This window comes from Strix uralensis, chromosome 3 (assembly GCF_047716275.1).
Source record: "Strix uralensis isolate ZFMK-TIS-50842 chromosome 3, bStrUra1, whole genome shotgun sequence".
Classification (NCBI taxonomy): Eukaryota; Metazoa; Chordata; class Aves; order Strigiformes; family Strigidae; genus Strix; species Strix uralensis.
Window position 1 is genome coordinate 3,553,931 of NC_133974.1, and position 13,688 is coordinate 3,567,618.

At 47.3% G+C, this 13,688-nt stretch overlaps 1 protein-coding gene across 1 annotated transcript in view; it reads right to left on the reverse strand.

The window, feature by feature from the left end:
- Window positions 1-13,688, reverse strand: part of XKR6 (XK related 6) — a 184,734-nt gene that overhangs the window by 15,062 nt on the left and 155,984 nt on the right. Inside the window, exon 2 of the mRNA XM_074861331.1 lies at window positions 7,326-7,522. Within this exon, the coding sequence (XP_074717432.1) occupies window positions 7,326-7,522 (197 nt within the window). The remainder of the gene's footprint in view (window positions 1-7,325; window positions 7,523-13,688) is intronic.

The following is a 13,688-nucleotide window of genomic DNA, read 5'->3' on the forward strand; positions in this document are numbered from 1 at the left end:
AAAAGAGTTGAATTTCCATGCATTTTACTAGCCAATTGGACAGCAGTACGCAGCCACCTTTTCCTATGCTCTAATCACAAATCTGCTGTGACAGGTATGCCTCCAAGAAAGTCTGTAGCATAAAATTCCCTGAAAAAGCCTTAATTTCCTGCCTGGAATCTGCTTGGCATGAACTTGCTCCCCAGGAGCCTGCAGCCTAGAGATCCTCCCCAAGACCTTAGGCTACTCAAACCTCTTTCCTCTGTGCCTCAGTTTCCCAGCTGGCCTGCAGCTCTTAGGAACAGCATGGGCTGATGCTTGTATAGTGCTCTGATGATGTAACCCCCTTCCAATGATTACCACAGTCTTACAAAGCCTAAAATTGGCAGCACTGGCTACCTGCCAGTGCTGTCCTGTGAATGGTGACTCATCTTTATTGGCTGTGGCATGTCATATGTGTGATGGTGGCACGTGGTATGGAACAGAAGGGGTTTTATCAGCACTCCAAAATAACAGAACGGGAGCTATGGCAAGGTGGTGGACAGAGAAGCTGCAGGTGGGGACGGGCTAAGGGCTGACGTCTCTCTTTGGGCTTGCTCCAAAGCCCATTGGAAAAAAAAAGCTGTCACTGGCTTCAAAGGCTCCTGGACCCAGTCCTTCCCCACCGCGCTGGGACAATACGGCCGATGATAGGGCAAGCGTGCCGCTCACTGCCAGCATGCCTCGGGCTTGGCCCGCTCTCAGCATGCCAGAGCAAGACGTCCTCAGTGCCCACTGCCAACTGTGGAGATGGCTTTTTGATGCTGCTGGGAATTGGCCTGGGACCAGCGACTCATTTCAAGCAGGGCACCAAATTGCTATCTGTCATCCGGCTTTGGTGAGAAGGAGGGGAAGGCAGGAACAGAGCCATATGCCCCAGTCTGGCAAAGCACTGGAGTCATATGAGTGGCCTCCCAGGCGAGCTGCTTATGTGTTTGGAGCTATCTGGGCATTTTGTGAGGTGCCTCCTTGGTCTGCTGATGAACATTTAAAGGGAAACTGTGGTTGAATCAGGACAAGCTTTCAATGCAAATTACCTCAGTTCCTCCCTGCCAAGCCCCTTCAGCAAGCACACAACTGGTGGGGGCCTTTGCCCACATGGCAATGAGCTTTTCTGCTCATGCCTCTTCTGTCACGGGGAACCAGGTCTGGGTGATGGATGTCTCCCATTTCTTTTACTCCCCAAGGAATGGCATGAGAGAGAGGAAGAAAGAATATGCCTTCAACCCCATGGGCAAAGTTTTAGCATCCCTTTTTTCTTTATGATCTGTCTCACAGCCCAAGTCAAAGCCCAGAGTGTGACTCTAGTAGACCTTACCGCCACCCCATCTCCTGTTGCTGAGGTCTCTATGAGGCAAAGACTTTTTTAGGCATACACTGCAGTTATCTTGCTGGTTCTCAGGAAAAAGAAAAGATGATTTCTGCTTCTGGAGGAACAGAACTTTGCTTGGGCCTGCATCAATGTCTCACCCATGTCAAACAGAGTCTGTAGATGGGATGTCAGTCTTTTTTGTACTGAGCCCTGTGGAATCTGAAGCCTGAGTAGAAAGTGTGAACCACAGCTTATTTATGATGGGTAACTCTGGATACAGGACTCTACACAAATGGGGACACTTTTGTGTAGTGAGGTCACAGAGATTTGAATTTGGACTTTTGGATTCATGTTTGTGCACTGTTGGAATGTACACATTTAGTTACATCCAAACTGAAAGTGACCTGTGGAAAACAGGCAGCAAGCACTTTCCCCTACACATGCTTTTCCATCTAGCATGGTATCTCCCACCCATAGCCTTCTGTGGCTTCATCTCTGCTAAGAATTGAGTGTTTGCAGGGATCTCCAGCCTGGCAGCCAATAGGCATGCTCTGGCCCCATACATATCCCATCTCCTGGCATCCGAAGGTGGCCATGTCCAACTGCCTGCTGGGAATGGTGCCTGGTTTGTGTTTACTCCCAAGCCCTCCTTGGGGATTGTTTGGCTCAGAGTTAGCTGGTCCAAGGCAAAACCATGTCAGGCCCATGCTAACAGGGCAACAGTGGTGATGATGAATGTCCATTGCTGGTGCCATTTCTGCTCAGCTCTCTGATGGACGTACCTGCTTGGCTCGTACCTCCTTGATCCATGAAGGATCTTGCAATAACTTCTAGTGCTTCTTCAAGGTTAGTAGTCCTACTTGTAGGATGAACTTTCAAATCTAATGAGTATCTTCTCCACTTTCAGTGGAGACATGGGAATTTTAGTCTCTTTGGTTACGTTCAGGCCAGTTCAGGCCAGTGTTGCTCACGTTTGAAAATCACACCCTTGGGTGACTAAAGGCTGAAGGCTTTCTTTCTAAGTTGGTTGCCCCAGCTAAGAAGCTTACTTTGATCTTTGGGGCCTGAGTGGGACAGGGACTGAGTACGAAGCAATCCATTTATGTGTTGTCCTTTCGATATGATCTTGGTTTCAGATCCATTCAGATTCCTCAACAAGTCGTGGTGCCTTCAGATATTTCCTATCCTATGAACATATCTAACAGGACATTTCAGACAGCATGTAGTTCACGGCATATCCATTATTCACAGCATATTATTGATTAACTATTGGCCTGACATTGGGGGAAAATTAACTGAGAAATTTATCTCCGCATTGGACTTAATTCATTATCACCCACACAGGAATCCTCTCACTCAGGTGCAGGAGGGTTTAACTTGAGGTCGGCTCATCCTGAACTCACTCAGCTCAATGGGGGATGCCTTCTCTGGGCAGTGAGGACAATGGCTAATCCACCAATGTTGCTTGTCCCTCAATACCCTGCAAAGACCAGTTAAGTCTTCTAAACTAAGTGACAGAAAAGCATCTTAGTGTGCCCCTGCAAAAAAGGACAAGCCCTGATCATACATGGCCCCCAGACATGGTACAGAAGGAGTGAGGACATGATAAAAGATCGGACTTAGCTTTGGGAGGGACAAGAAGATTTACAAACTCCACCAGGATAACTCTACGGCAAACATATATTTGTAGCTGAGATGTCTAAAATCCCTTTTAGGCCTAACTTGTGTCACTCTGTTTAAAAGAGCAACACCCCCAGAAAAACTGAAGCTGGTGTTGCTTTTTCTCAAATATACAAGCAGCTTCAGACTACTTATTGGGGGCTGCAGAGAGTGCAGACACCTCTCAAAATCCCAGAGATTTCAACAGTACTTTGCAAAATGAAGGCTTATGCTGCAAATCTCTTTCAGATCAACAGCAGGGTTACAGAGGAGACAGGCACACCATCGGTGGATAGACAGTCCTTTTTGTGGGGAGAAACCCTGCCCTGAAAACTGCAGCCTCGTCCAGGCAAATTCCCAGCAAAAGCTTTGCATAAAGAACTGGTGACATGAGTAGAAGGACGTTAGAGGTTCTGCTAAATCTCATTAAGTCTTAAAGTAGCCACATGAAAAAATTAAGTAAAAGGAAATCTCTTTAAGAGGCGATTTATGCTGAAAAACTGGAATCCCTCTCACCTCACTAACTGCCTAGAAGTTGGGTGTCTCCCTTAAGCTGGTTATATGTGCTCCTTTCCATTCAGTGCAGAAGAACAGGCACTTCTGCAGGGTGAAGTGGGTTAAGGATGGTTTATTCTGCAAGGACTGAGGTGGATTATCTGCTAGAATTGATGATGAAATTAAGATCTGGGTTGGTGGGCTTTTTTTCTTGTTAATATTATGTTTCCCCCTGCAAATACACCATGTTATTTAAATCAGGGGAAGTCTTCTGGCCAGTGCTGTCCAGCAATCTGAGAGAGATGGACACCCTTTCATCCCATCCTCTCCTAAATCTTGAGACAGTTAAGGCGAGTAAGGGACAGCAGTGCATCCTCTACAGAGTCCCATCACCTTCTTTTGCCTAACCCTAAGGGTAGGTCTAAATACATCACCTAGCTTCTGTGTAGATTCCCTGGAGAAAGTTGCTGCTGGAGGGTGAGCATCTCACCTCACCTCCTTCAGCCACTTTGGGTCCATGTTTTGGAGGCATCCTTCCAACCTCACCGTCCATTGACTCTGTTTTGGACCCACATATCTGTGGCTGTAGCAGATGAATGGCTCACTAAGGGCCGGCGTACCAACATCAGCTCCTTCCACGTGCACATTCGGGAACTGATGTCGACTCATTTGTCCCAGCAGCCACAGCACAAAGTACCCCAGCTCAGGCTCTCAGCGTGCACCTTCCAGGTCAGATCTGATCATCTGATGGAGTACGCTGAGTTCTTGCCTCTCTCTGTGCTATTTTCTGCTCTTCCCGAGTCATCGGGCAACGGCAGCTAAGCTGGGATCTGGTCTGCCTTGTGCTAGGGATATGATGAAGGAACAAATCCTGACCTTCATGAAAACCCAGGGGTGTTGTCCCAAGCTTTATTGAGGCTGGGACTTGACCTCAAATTCCAGCTCCAGCACTTCTGCTGCTGGTGGTGCCAGATGATGCAGGAGATGCTAACTCTTGGGTGAGCAGGGGCCCATTAGTGAAACGGCTCTGGTTTTGAGTGCTGAAGGAGCAATAAATACAGGTTCCACCCAAACCTTTCAAACAGGTACCTCTCGGGGTAAAATGGTTCTTGCAAGGTATGGGGAGGCTTTTCTTTCTTCTGCCCACCCAATAGATATGGAAACCTGGAAATTAAGCGTTAACCTGATTGCATCCCTTTCTACTAGTCCGCGCAGTACCCCCTACTCACTGCAACTACTATAGGCAAGATCAGCTCCTTCTATCACCATGCTCCTAAACAACTCTGGAGCAAACAAACTCTGGGTTTGAGTAAAGACCTCCAGTGTATTCATTATTCTTACCTCAACACCTACCTTAACACGGGGACTAGGAGAAAAAAGCAAAACTTCCTGATAGTCATTCCAGTAACTCCCTTTCTAAAACTCCTTAAAGAGAAGAAGGAGACCTTCTTCTGACCCATTTGGAGAAGCCTGGAGCCTGGCTTGGCTTCCTGCACTGGGCTTAGCATTGCAGTCTTAAGTGCAGGGAGGACTGGGGCTTGGAGGAGGGATGTACGCCACATAAAATGGTAAATTGACCTTGTTCTAGCACTAAATGAATCCATAAGAGACTGTGTGAACCCTATGGAAATAGCTGGAGTCTGGACATATTAGCACGGGCTGTACCTGGGTTTACAAGCCCTGCTGTGGGCCATTTCGCCAGTGTGCATCCCTCAGTGTTGCAGCTGATACTGTCCCTGTTTAGAGGCAGAACTGGCCTCTTCCTGTGACGAGCCATGCTCACATAGACATGATGAGCCAGGAGAGACTTGATTTGATTTTTAAACACACTGCCTTCCTCACAATATCCATCTTCCTTTGGTTTCTGCCTGCTTTAAGGGAAATCTTTGGTGCTCCCTTTCATAACGGCTATTCTCAGCATTTAATTTCCTTTTACATAATTACACACTGGCCGGGAGGAGGAGGAAGACAGAGGCACGGAATGGGCATGGAGGAGCTCTAGGAAACCTTGCACCTGAGTCAGGAGAGCTGAGCAAGCTCTGCTGCTCGTATCCATCAGCAGCGCTCGCTGCTCAGCACGCAGCCCCGAGATGCGTGACCGCATCTCTGGCAGAGGCAGGGGGGAGGCAGGGAGAAGGTGCACTGGGGACCCTGAGAGCTTGGCTGCTGGAGCGTGGCAGGCAAAGAGCCCTCCAGGGCTCGGGGAGGCAGGCGGGGACGTGCGCTGCCTTGGAAGAGATCGCAGCCTGCTCGTTGTGGTGGAGGAACGGAGGAACTGCATAGCCGAAGAAGGGAGGGGGTTGGAAAATGATGCAGCTTGTTCAGTGGATTAGGCAGCCATGCCTGGAAGTGGCAAACTGAAAAAGCCACAGATTTGAAAGCCTGGGGGGATTATTTGGCCATGTCGTCTGACTTGCAGCACAACAGAGGCCATCAAATTTCACCCAGTGTTTTCTGTAGCGAATCCAACAATCTGCGTAATGCCCTGGCAAGACTCTTAGGTTATCATTTATACATTTTTAGTAGGGTTAATAATGTTGGAAGCAGCAGGAAAAGGGTGCTGGCAAATGTAAGCAGTTCTAGCAGGAGTTGTAGAAAGGCATGTTCATCATGTCAGCACTTTGGAGGCCTGGCGAGCTCGTGATGAGAGGTTTCAGAAAAAAACCTGCATAAATAGGAGAGGGGAGGCCTTCTCCTATAAACAACTGTGATGGACATGTACAAAGTATGGAGGAAGGGGAGAGCAGTCTGACTTATTGATGCTGTAGATAGTGGTGACCTTGGTCCAACCAGCAAAACTTAACCCTGAAGAACTGCCCAGTTCCAATCTCAGCTCCAAGAAACTCCTCAGGTCTGTAAAAAATGGCATGGCACAAACAGGCTGTCTTTGGGAAGCTGAGTGTCATCCCTGGTGTGTGAATTGAGCAGGGGTTGAATAACTCAGCAGCTCATCAGCTGATACCACTGTTGGTCCTTGGAAAGGACAATTGTCCCTCCAGCTGGTGACCCTCAGGCAGCCAGCATGCTCATGGGCATAGACTGGTAGAGCTGCTTACCCCAGGGCTGGGACAGGGGCATATGCCTCTCAACTGGGGTGGATGCCCCATGCTCAGGACGTCATTGCAGCAAAGGGCATCAGAATTGGCAAACTATTCTCTGTGGTTGCTGCCAAGGCTCTGCTCATCTATCTACCTTTGCAGTGATACCTGCACGACAACATCTCTGTCCATACACAATCCCCTCCACTGCCTTCCCCCTCTCTTTTCTTCAACTTGCTGAGAACCATGGTACCAAAGATTAAACCTCAATTCCTGGGCACTCTTCAGAAAAGGTCCTACAGCATTTAGCTATTCAAAAAACCCCTGCTTATACTACACTTCACACCATCAGAGCATTGCACAGGCATTGAACCGTTTGTCCTCGCAACACAAATTCAAATCCGGCCAGTTTTATCATCCTACTTGTGTAAGGAGGGAAACTGAGGCAGAGGATGATTGTGTTTGCACAGTGCCAGGTGGCAAATGAATGGTGACACTTGCCATAGCAGCAGAGACTGTCTGCCTCCTCCTGACCACATCATCATTTTTTTACACTGGACTGGGTGTGGAAGAGCTGAATCTCATCTTTTCATGGATACTGTTGTTTTTCTCAGTGGAACGAGCAGAAATTTTACCCAGCGAACGCAGCGGGGAGCTGGAATGAGATTTGTCCAAAGTGGCAGCCCCTCACATGCCAGGTTGCGTAGGGAGGACAGTTAGCAAAACACCCCTCAGTAGCTGAGCATGGGATGAGAGGGGGGAGGCTGGGAGGATGGGGAGGAGGGGACGAGGGGGCCACTTACATGGTAATGTTTCTGCACGGTTCTTTTGGATCATTATGCAGAGCTGTAGCACCAGTTGAGGGGCGCTCTCGAGGAAGGTTTCCAGGAGGCGCAACATATTTACGTCTGCATATTCGTACATCATAGCCCAGTAGAAACGCCGCTGGTGTTCCTTCCGCCTCTGGCTCTGGATCCCCAGGTACATAGTTCGGATATACCTGCAGGAAAAAGGAGGAAAAGCTGAGTGTGAGACTTCGGTATGCATCAAAACCTGAGGAGATGGGGATGTGGGCCAATTGTATGGGGAGAGAGAGTTGTCTGGGGGAAAGGGAATCTGGGGTAGACACAGGTGTCTGCACAGCTCTAACACAACCTCCTGCGAGATCTGAGGACTGCTTTTGTATTGCAACAGTAGGAAACCTTTGACTTGCACCACCCAAATGTGAAGCGCGGGGTAGGAAATACTCATGAAGCACTTGCACAAGAAAGCAACTCCCTCACTTTGTTTTCATGATGAGAAGAGAAGCTACTTGACAAATACTGGTCATCACACTTGGTGGTGGCTTGACAGATTGTCTAAGCTCCTTCAGCACTCTAGTAAGGAGCTTCCCCCTCAGACACCAGAGATTTGACCCTATTTCATCACAGTTGGAGCAATGAGACACCACCTTCACCTTCAGCACATGTGACCCACAAATGCAAAAGGCCACAACCTGCCACCGGTCAGCTATTGAGACTTTGGGCAATGTTGGACTAGAAGGAGGTGTTTCGTGCATGGACAGGTACTGCTCTGTCACCTCTGTTTCTATATCAGGTGTGCAAGGAGACCTGCAAACCTCACCCTGGGGACACAATGTCCTTCAGGGAACCTTTGGCCAATCTTTGTAAACAGAGATGATCCAGTCAGGGTAGCACAAGGTGCCCAGATGTCACAGGACTCATGATATTTAAGAAAGGAAGCACCTCCTAACAGGGTCCTTCCTAATGCTTGCTGATATTAATGATCTAATATTGTATCTTTTTCCTTCTCAACATGAGTGGTGGCTGTAACCTTGTGCTCTGAAATTTGGGGTGGCAATCGTTTCACCTAATGCCGACCCTAAAGCTGGTCATCTGAGCTAGTCAATGGAGAGAAACATCCCCTCCCGGGACTGTTCATCTGTCCCACCTCAGATGCCAGCATGACGGTGGGATGAAGTGCCTTCTGGAGCTCTGGGAGGGGCTCAGAGCACAAACTGGGGTTTCGCCAAAATGATTAGATCATTCCTTGCCACTCGGGGCGAGATTGCACAGCAAGGAAGAGCAGGAGGAAAGGACATAAACCTCGACAGCCTCTGCATCTGTATCCCCGAATTACACCCAAGGACAGGGAGCTGGGAGAGAAGCAGAGGCACCTCCGCAAGCCCTGCCCTTTCTCAGGCACCTTGTCCTTCCTTCCCGTTCGCAGTTCACAAGCACAGAAGATGAGTAATCCCAAAAGAAGACATAAGGACACAAAAAATGACGCAGGAAAGCCACCAGATGGGGCTCGACACCCGAGAAAATGCTACGCCAGTCACATACGACACTGGTGACACTGGTGTGACATCCCCAGCAGAGCCCGAGTGGGGTGGAAATGCCCGTGGATCATCTGCTCTCCCATGGACACCAGTCCCCAACATGCCCAAGGCCACCACCTGTACTCGGCATTTCTCTGAAAGACCCCAGCCCCAGAAGCTGCAGGATGACACAGGAATCCTGCCTTCCCTTCATGAATGCAATAAATTAAATAAATACAGTTTAGCAGGAAAGGCAAGGTTGGAGAGAGCAAGTTGTAATGGCTCATGAAGAAAGCAGAGAAAATGAGCATGTAACTGTTTTTTATATTATCAGCGACACATGGCTGGCAAAACCCAAGGTGGTGGTGCCCACAAGGTGCTGCCCATGGGCAAAGACAGCATCACCTTTTGCCAAACTCTTTCCAGAGAGATATTCACCTAATCTGTCCTGCAGTCTTGCATGGCCTCCCCTTCCCAGGAGCTCCCATTCCTGCTAGTACATGAAACCTAAACTCCTCTTCTGAAGGTTAAGCCACTAATTTCTCATCATCCCAGCCACGGACAAGGAGAAGAATTTATTCATTTTCACCTTGCATCAGTCTTTTATCTGTTTTCACACAGTTACCCTGTAAAACCTTCTTTTCTCCAGACAAAAAAAAAAAAACCCAAACAATTTCTTTCAGTCCCTTCTCACAGCTCACATTTGCTAGACCTCTACTCTTCCACATTGCTGTCCCCACCAGCTGTCTCCAGTTTTTGGTTATTTTTAAGACTGGCTTTACTGTTCCAAGCACTCCAGGTTGGCAGAACCAAACTATAACAACGGCATTGAGTCACACAAAAAAATTAAGAAGAAACTAACAGAAGGGACACTATGTCCTGCAATAATTTCTCCTTGATCTCTAGGGATTCACCACCATCCACACAGTTTAAGCATGAATGTTTCTAACTGGCCACAGTGAGAGGATATGCCACCTATTCGTGGAGGCAGCGTGCATAAAAGGACATAAAAATGCACTGGATTAATATAATGCCCTGATCCTGTCTCCATCAATGGTCAGAACAATGGCAATGACCAACAACAAATGTCTTTTGACTGTTGAGCCCACAACCTTTTGCAAAGGCCAGCTGTACTGTGGCCCTTCCATAGAAGGGGAAACTGAGTCACAGAGCACCAAAAGGGCACTCCCAAAGTCTTCTGGCTTCAGAACGCAGCTCTTTTAGTGCTGTCCCCAGCCTCTAAACACCACCACACAAACACAGGAGTGGAGTACTGCCTGCTGATGGTCCTCAATCCAGGGTGGACATATTTCCCTGACACCATAAAGCCCAGCCCTGCCCAATCTGATTTGTGCTGGAAGACCCAGAAGGACAAATCCCTACCCAACTGCCACACGGGACTGTGACCTTGGGAATCCCTTGACATAATATTGGCCAGCAAAAGGTCACAGCCTCCCAAGTGACTAGCACGTGAGCAAAACAGCTTCAAGGAGCATTTACAGCTGAAGGGAAATTAACTTCTCTTTGTACTCTCTTTTAGGTCCATGCAAAAAGACGGTGCTCTCTCTTTAGCATCCTTCAGACCCAAATCTGACAAAGAGAGAAAAGGGAGGACTGAAAACCCATTCCTCCTTGAAGCCAGTCGATTGTGAGTATTCAGCAGAGAAAGTGCAAGAGTAACTGGGAAAAGCAGTATTTCTACCTGGTAGGCTTTCAACAACTAATAAATACCTGTCTAATTAACCAACATAAAATTTCACCTAGCTGTAACATTGGTAATGCCTATATTTCTGAACATGAATGTGCAGCGCTGGTGTAAGTGGTTTTATTCCAGTATATGTTTCATTTTACATACTTGTTTGAGGGCTTTTTCCTACCTTTACTAACACTGGTTATGTGTAGACAAACTCTGAAGAAAAAAGAATCAATGTCATTTCACCTGAAATTTGTTGTTCTCGGTCAAGCTGATAGCAAACAGGATTCTATAATTAGACTTTCAAATCCATATTGAGGCCTGATCTTCAATCTTCAGCAACACGATGCTTCCTCTTATGTCAGTGAAAGCCATTCACCGCTCTGTGCTTTTGAAAATCAGGCTAATTTATTTATTTAATTGCTTAATTTTGGATACAGGAGCCTAACTTTGGGCTTTTTATTTTTTGAATGCTGGCTATTTTTATATACGAGTGTGTGTATTTGTATGTATGTGTATATTTTTAGTTCTAAGTCCCTTCATGGCTTCAAAAGATAGAAATATTTTGGGCTTGGGAGGGGGATTCAGGGTGATTTTCTTTAAATGCACAAAGGATTGGCTGTCCCCTTCGTTCTGGCAGAGTTCCCAGAATTCCTGTTGGTATAATTACCCTCATGCTTATTTACTACGTATGTCGCAGTAGCACACACACTGCGTGGGGCAAAGTCACTGCTGTCCTTGCATCTAAGCACGTTTTTAAGGAGCCAAAGCCATCAGCTCCATAAATATGGTCAAATAACCTTTGGAGAGAGCCCCAGGATGCCACCAGGAGGGAGAAGAAGAGGTACTCCTACTGTAAAAACAAAACCCACCCTAAGCGCTGTGGAAAAAGATGCTTCATGTGGATGACAGAGGCTGCTCAGCTGTCTCAGCGAGGACTGTAGCAGAAATGTCCAGAGATAGAATTATGGAGTCAGAGGCTCTGTCTGCACCATTAAACAAAGCAGACCAAAGACCAGCCTTTGTCCTTGGCCAGCTGGCATGACTCGACTCCACGTGGCTATGTCCATGCTAGTCGGCCTTGGCCAAAATTGCCAGAGACTGTGCTGACAATTTAACAGGGTGAACTATTGCAGGATCGTGCCTGTGCCTTGGCACTGTTCAATTTACAGAGGTGGCTCTGAATATCAGCAGCAGAAAGTGTAGGAGGATGCCTCAGGCAACAGGCTGTCTTGAAACGAAGAGGATGCTGATGTGTAAGGGGGGGGTTGCAGGAGCACAGAAAGGCATGTCAGCACAGGCCCTGGACTATGTTTTAAGGAAAGAAGAGTCCTGCTGGCCTGTCCCACATAACCACAAGCTGACCAAGGTCAGGAATCTCAGACTATATCTACAGTAGGCAACAAAGGACAGCGGCCTGATCGCTTTTCCTGAGGTCAGTGGTCCAAGGTTGACCACAGAAATGAACTCTCTCATCCTCCAAAACCAGATGGCTGCCTTCATATTCAGTATTGGGAATGATCCCTGGGCCCTATAGAGTCTTGAACCCTGCCCAGGTTATGATTACCTGGGAGAGTGCTCATAAGTCTTGACCAATCTAGTGATTATACTAACAATTTAGCAGCATGATGAAGGTACAGTGACCATGAGCAGGCTTTGAAATTGCCCAGTTTACTAGTATAGGTATATAGAAAGATGGAAGGGAATAGGATTTGAGGTACTCAGTCCACTCCCAGCAACTCCAGGTTGGGGAACACTTATTGACCAAGCACAGACAAGCCTACTACTGCTTTCAGAGAAGTAAATCCTGGCTTAAAAAACGGCAGAGCATGCTTGAGAAGTCAGACCTTGAGGGAAAGGAGGAGCTCAGAAAATTAACTCTGCTACAACTTACACCTGCAGCACCTTTCACGCCCTTTTGGATGAGCAGGATTTATCAAGACAAGAAGGACAACAGGTACAACACCCTTCCCAGCATCTCATTAACCTGCTCCACTTCTCTCTGGACAACCCTATTTTGCCATGGCAGTATGGTTATATCCTAGGTGTCATGGTAGCAAAGCACACTGCAGGGATGGACACCACCTCCCTCACCATCCCGTGGCACCAACCTTCTCCCTGGTGCCCACTCCTGGAAGAAGAAGGGTGGGTTGGGTGCATTATTCAGTTGACAGCTCACCCTCCTGCCATCTTCCTCCGCAGGCACGCCTGCTAACTCTTGCAAGGGGCCATTATCCTTATGCACTAGAGGGTGTTTACAGTTTAAAAGCCCACTCCTTGGAAGGGAGGAAATGAGGACATGTGTAACTGCTCGGTTGGAAGGCTTGCAGCAGAGGCTGCCTGAACATACCCTTAAAATGAGGTTATGTAAGGCCAGATCTCAGCTGGAGCGAGCTGGCATCCACAGAGCTCTAGCAATTTACACCAGCTGCGGCTTTGGCCCGCTTTTTTAATTTTAATGAATTATTTTCATTCTAACAGATATAAAAGGGATATAAGATGCAGCGCTCAAGCAACAGGGGAGCATGAAAGTAAAATGCTGTCTATTAAAAAAATCAAAATCAAACTTACAGTTGCCATCACAATTAATGTGCTCAATATCAACATTTGTTAGTGATTTTTTTCTTTGTTATAATGTTGCAAGTTAGCAATAAGGATTCACAGATGGATAATTATTGTTCCTAGCTCGAGTATCAAAGGAGTAACTACAGGGCCCCATTCAGGTGCTGATATACCACAGCTTTGTCTGGCTGCGTCCACGACATCAAACTCCTCCTGAACAAGAGGCTGCATCCAAACCACCTCTAGGGAATGGTTCCTGGCCTGGGCTAATCCTCAAAGGGTGTGCAGGACTTATTTACACCACTGCTAGTTGTGCTGGGCTAAAACCATGCTGGGGACCATTGCTAAACTGGGAAAGTTCACTTGCTATCTCAAAAGCAAGAAAGGGCACCTTAAATCTTCTCATAAGCAAGCAGTGCACAAACCCTTCCTTTAATCCAGCATCCTCATACGTCATCCCAACCACATATGACTAAATCTCTCATAATTTTGATGCACCCTGATTTTCAGAATTGGGATTCTCAGAGCTTTCTGATATCTTGCTTCTTTTGTCATTTCTTGATACGGTTTATACCCAAGAATGAATAAAAT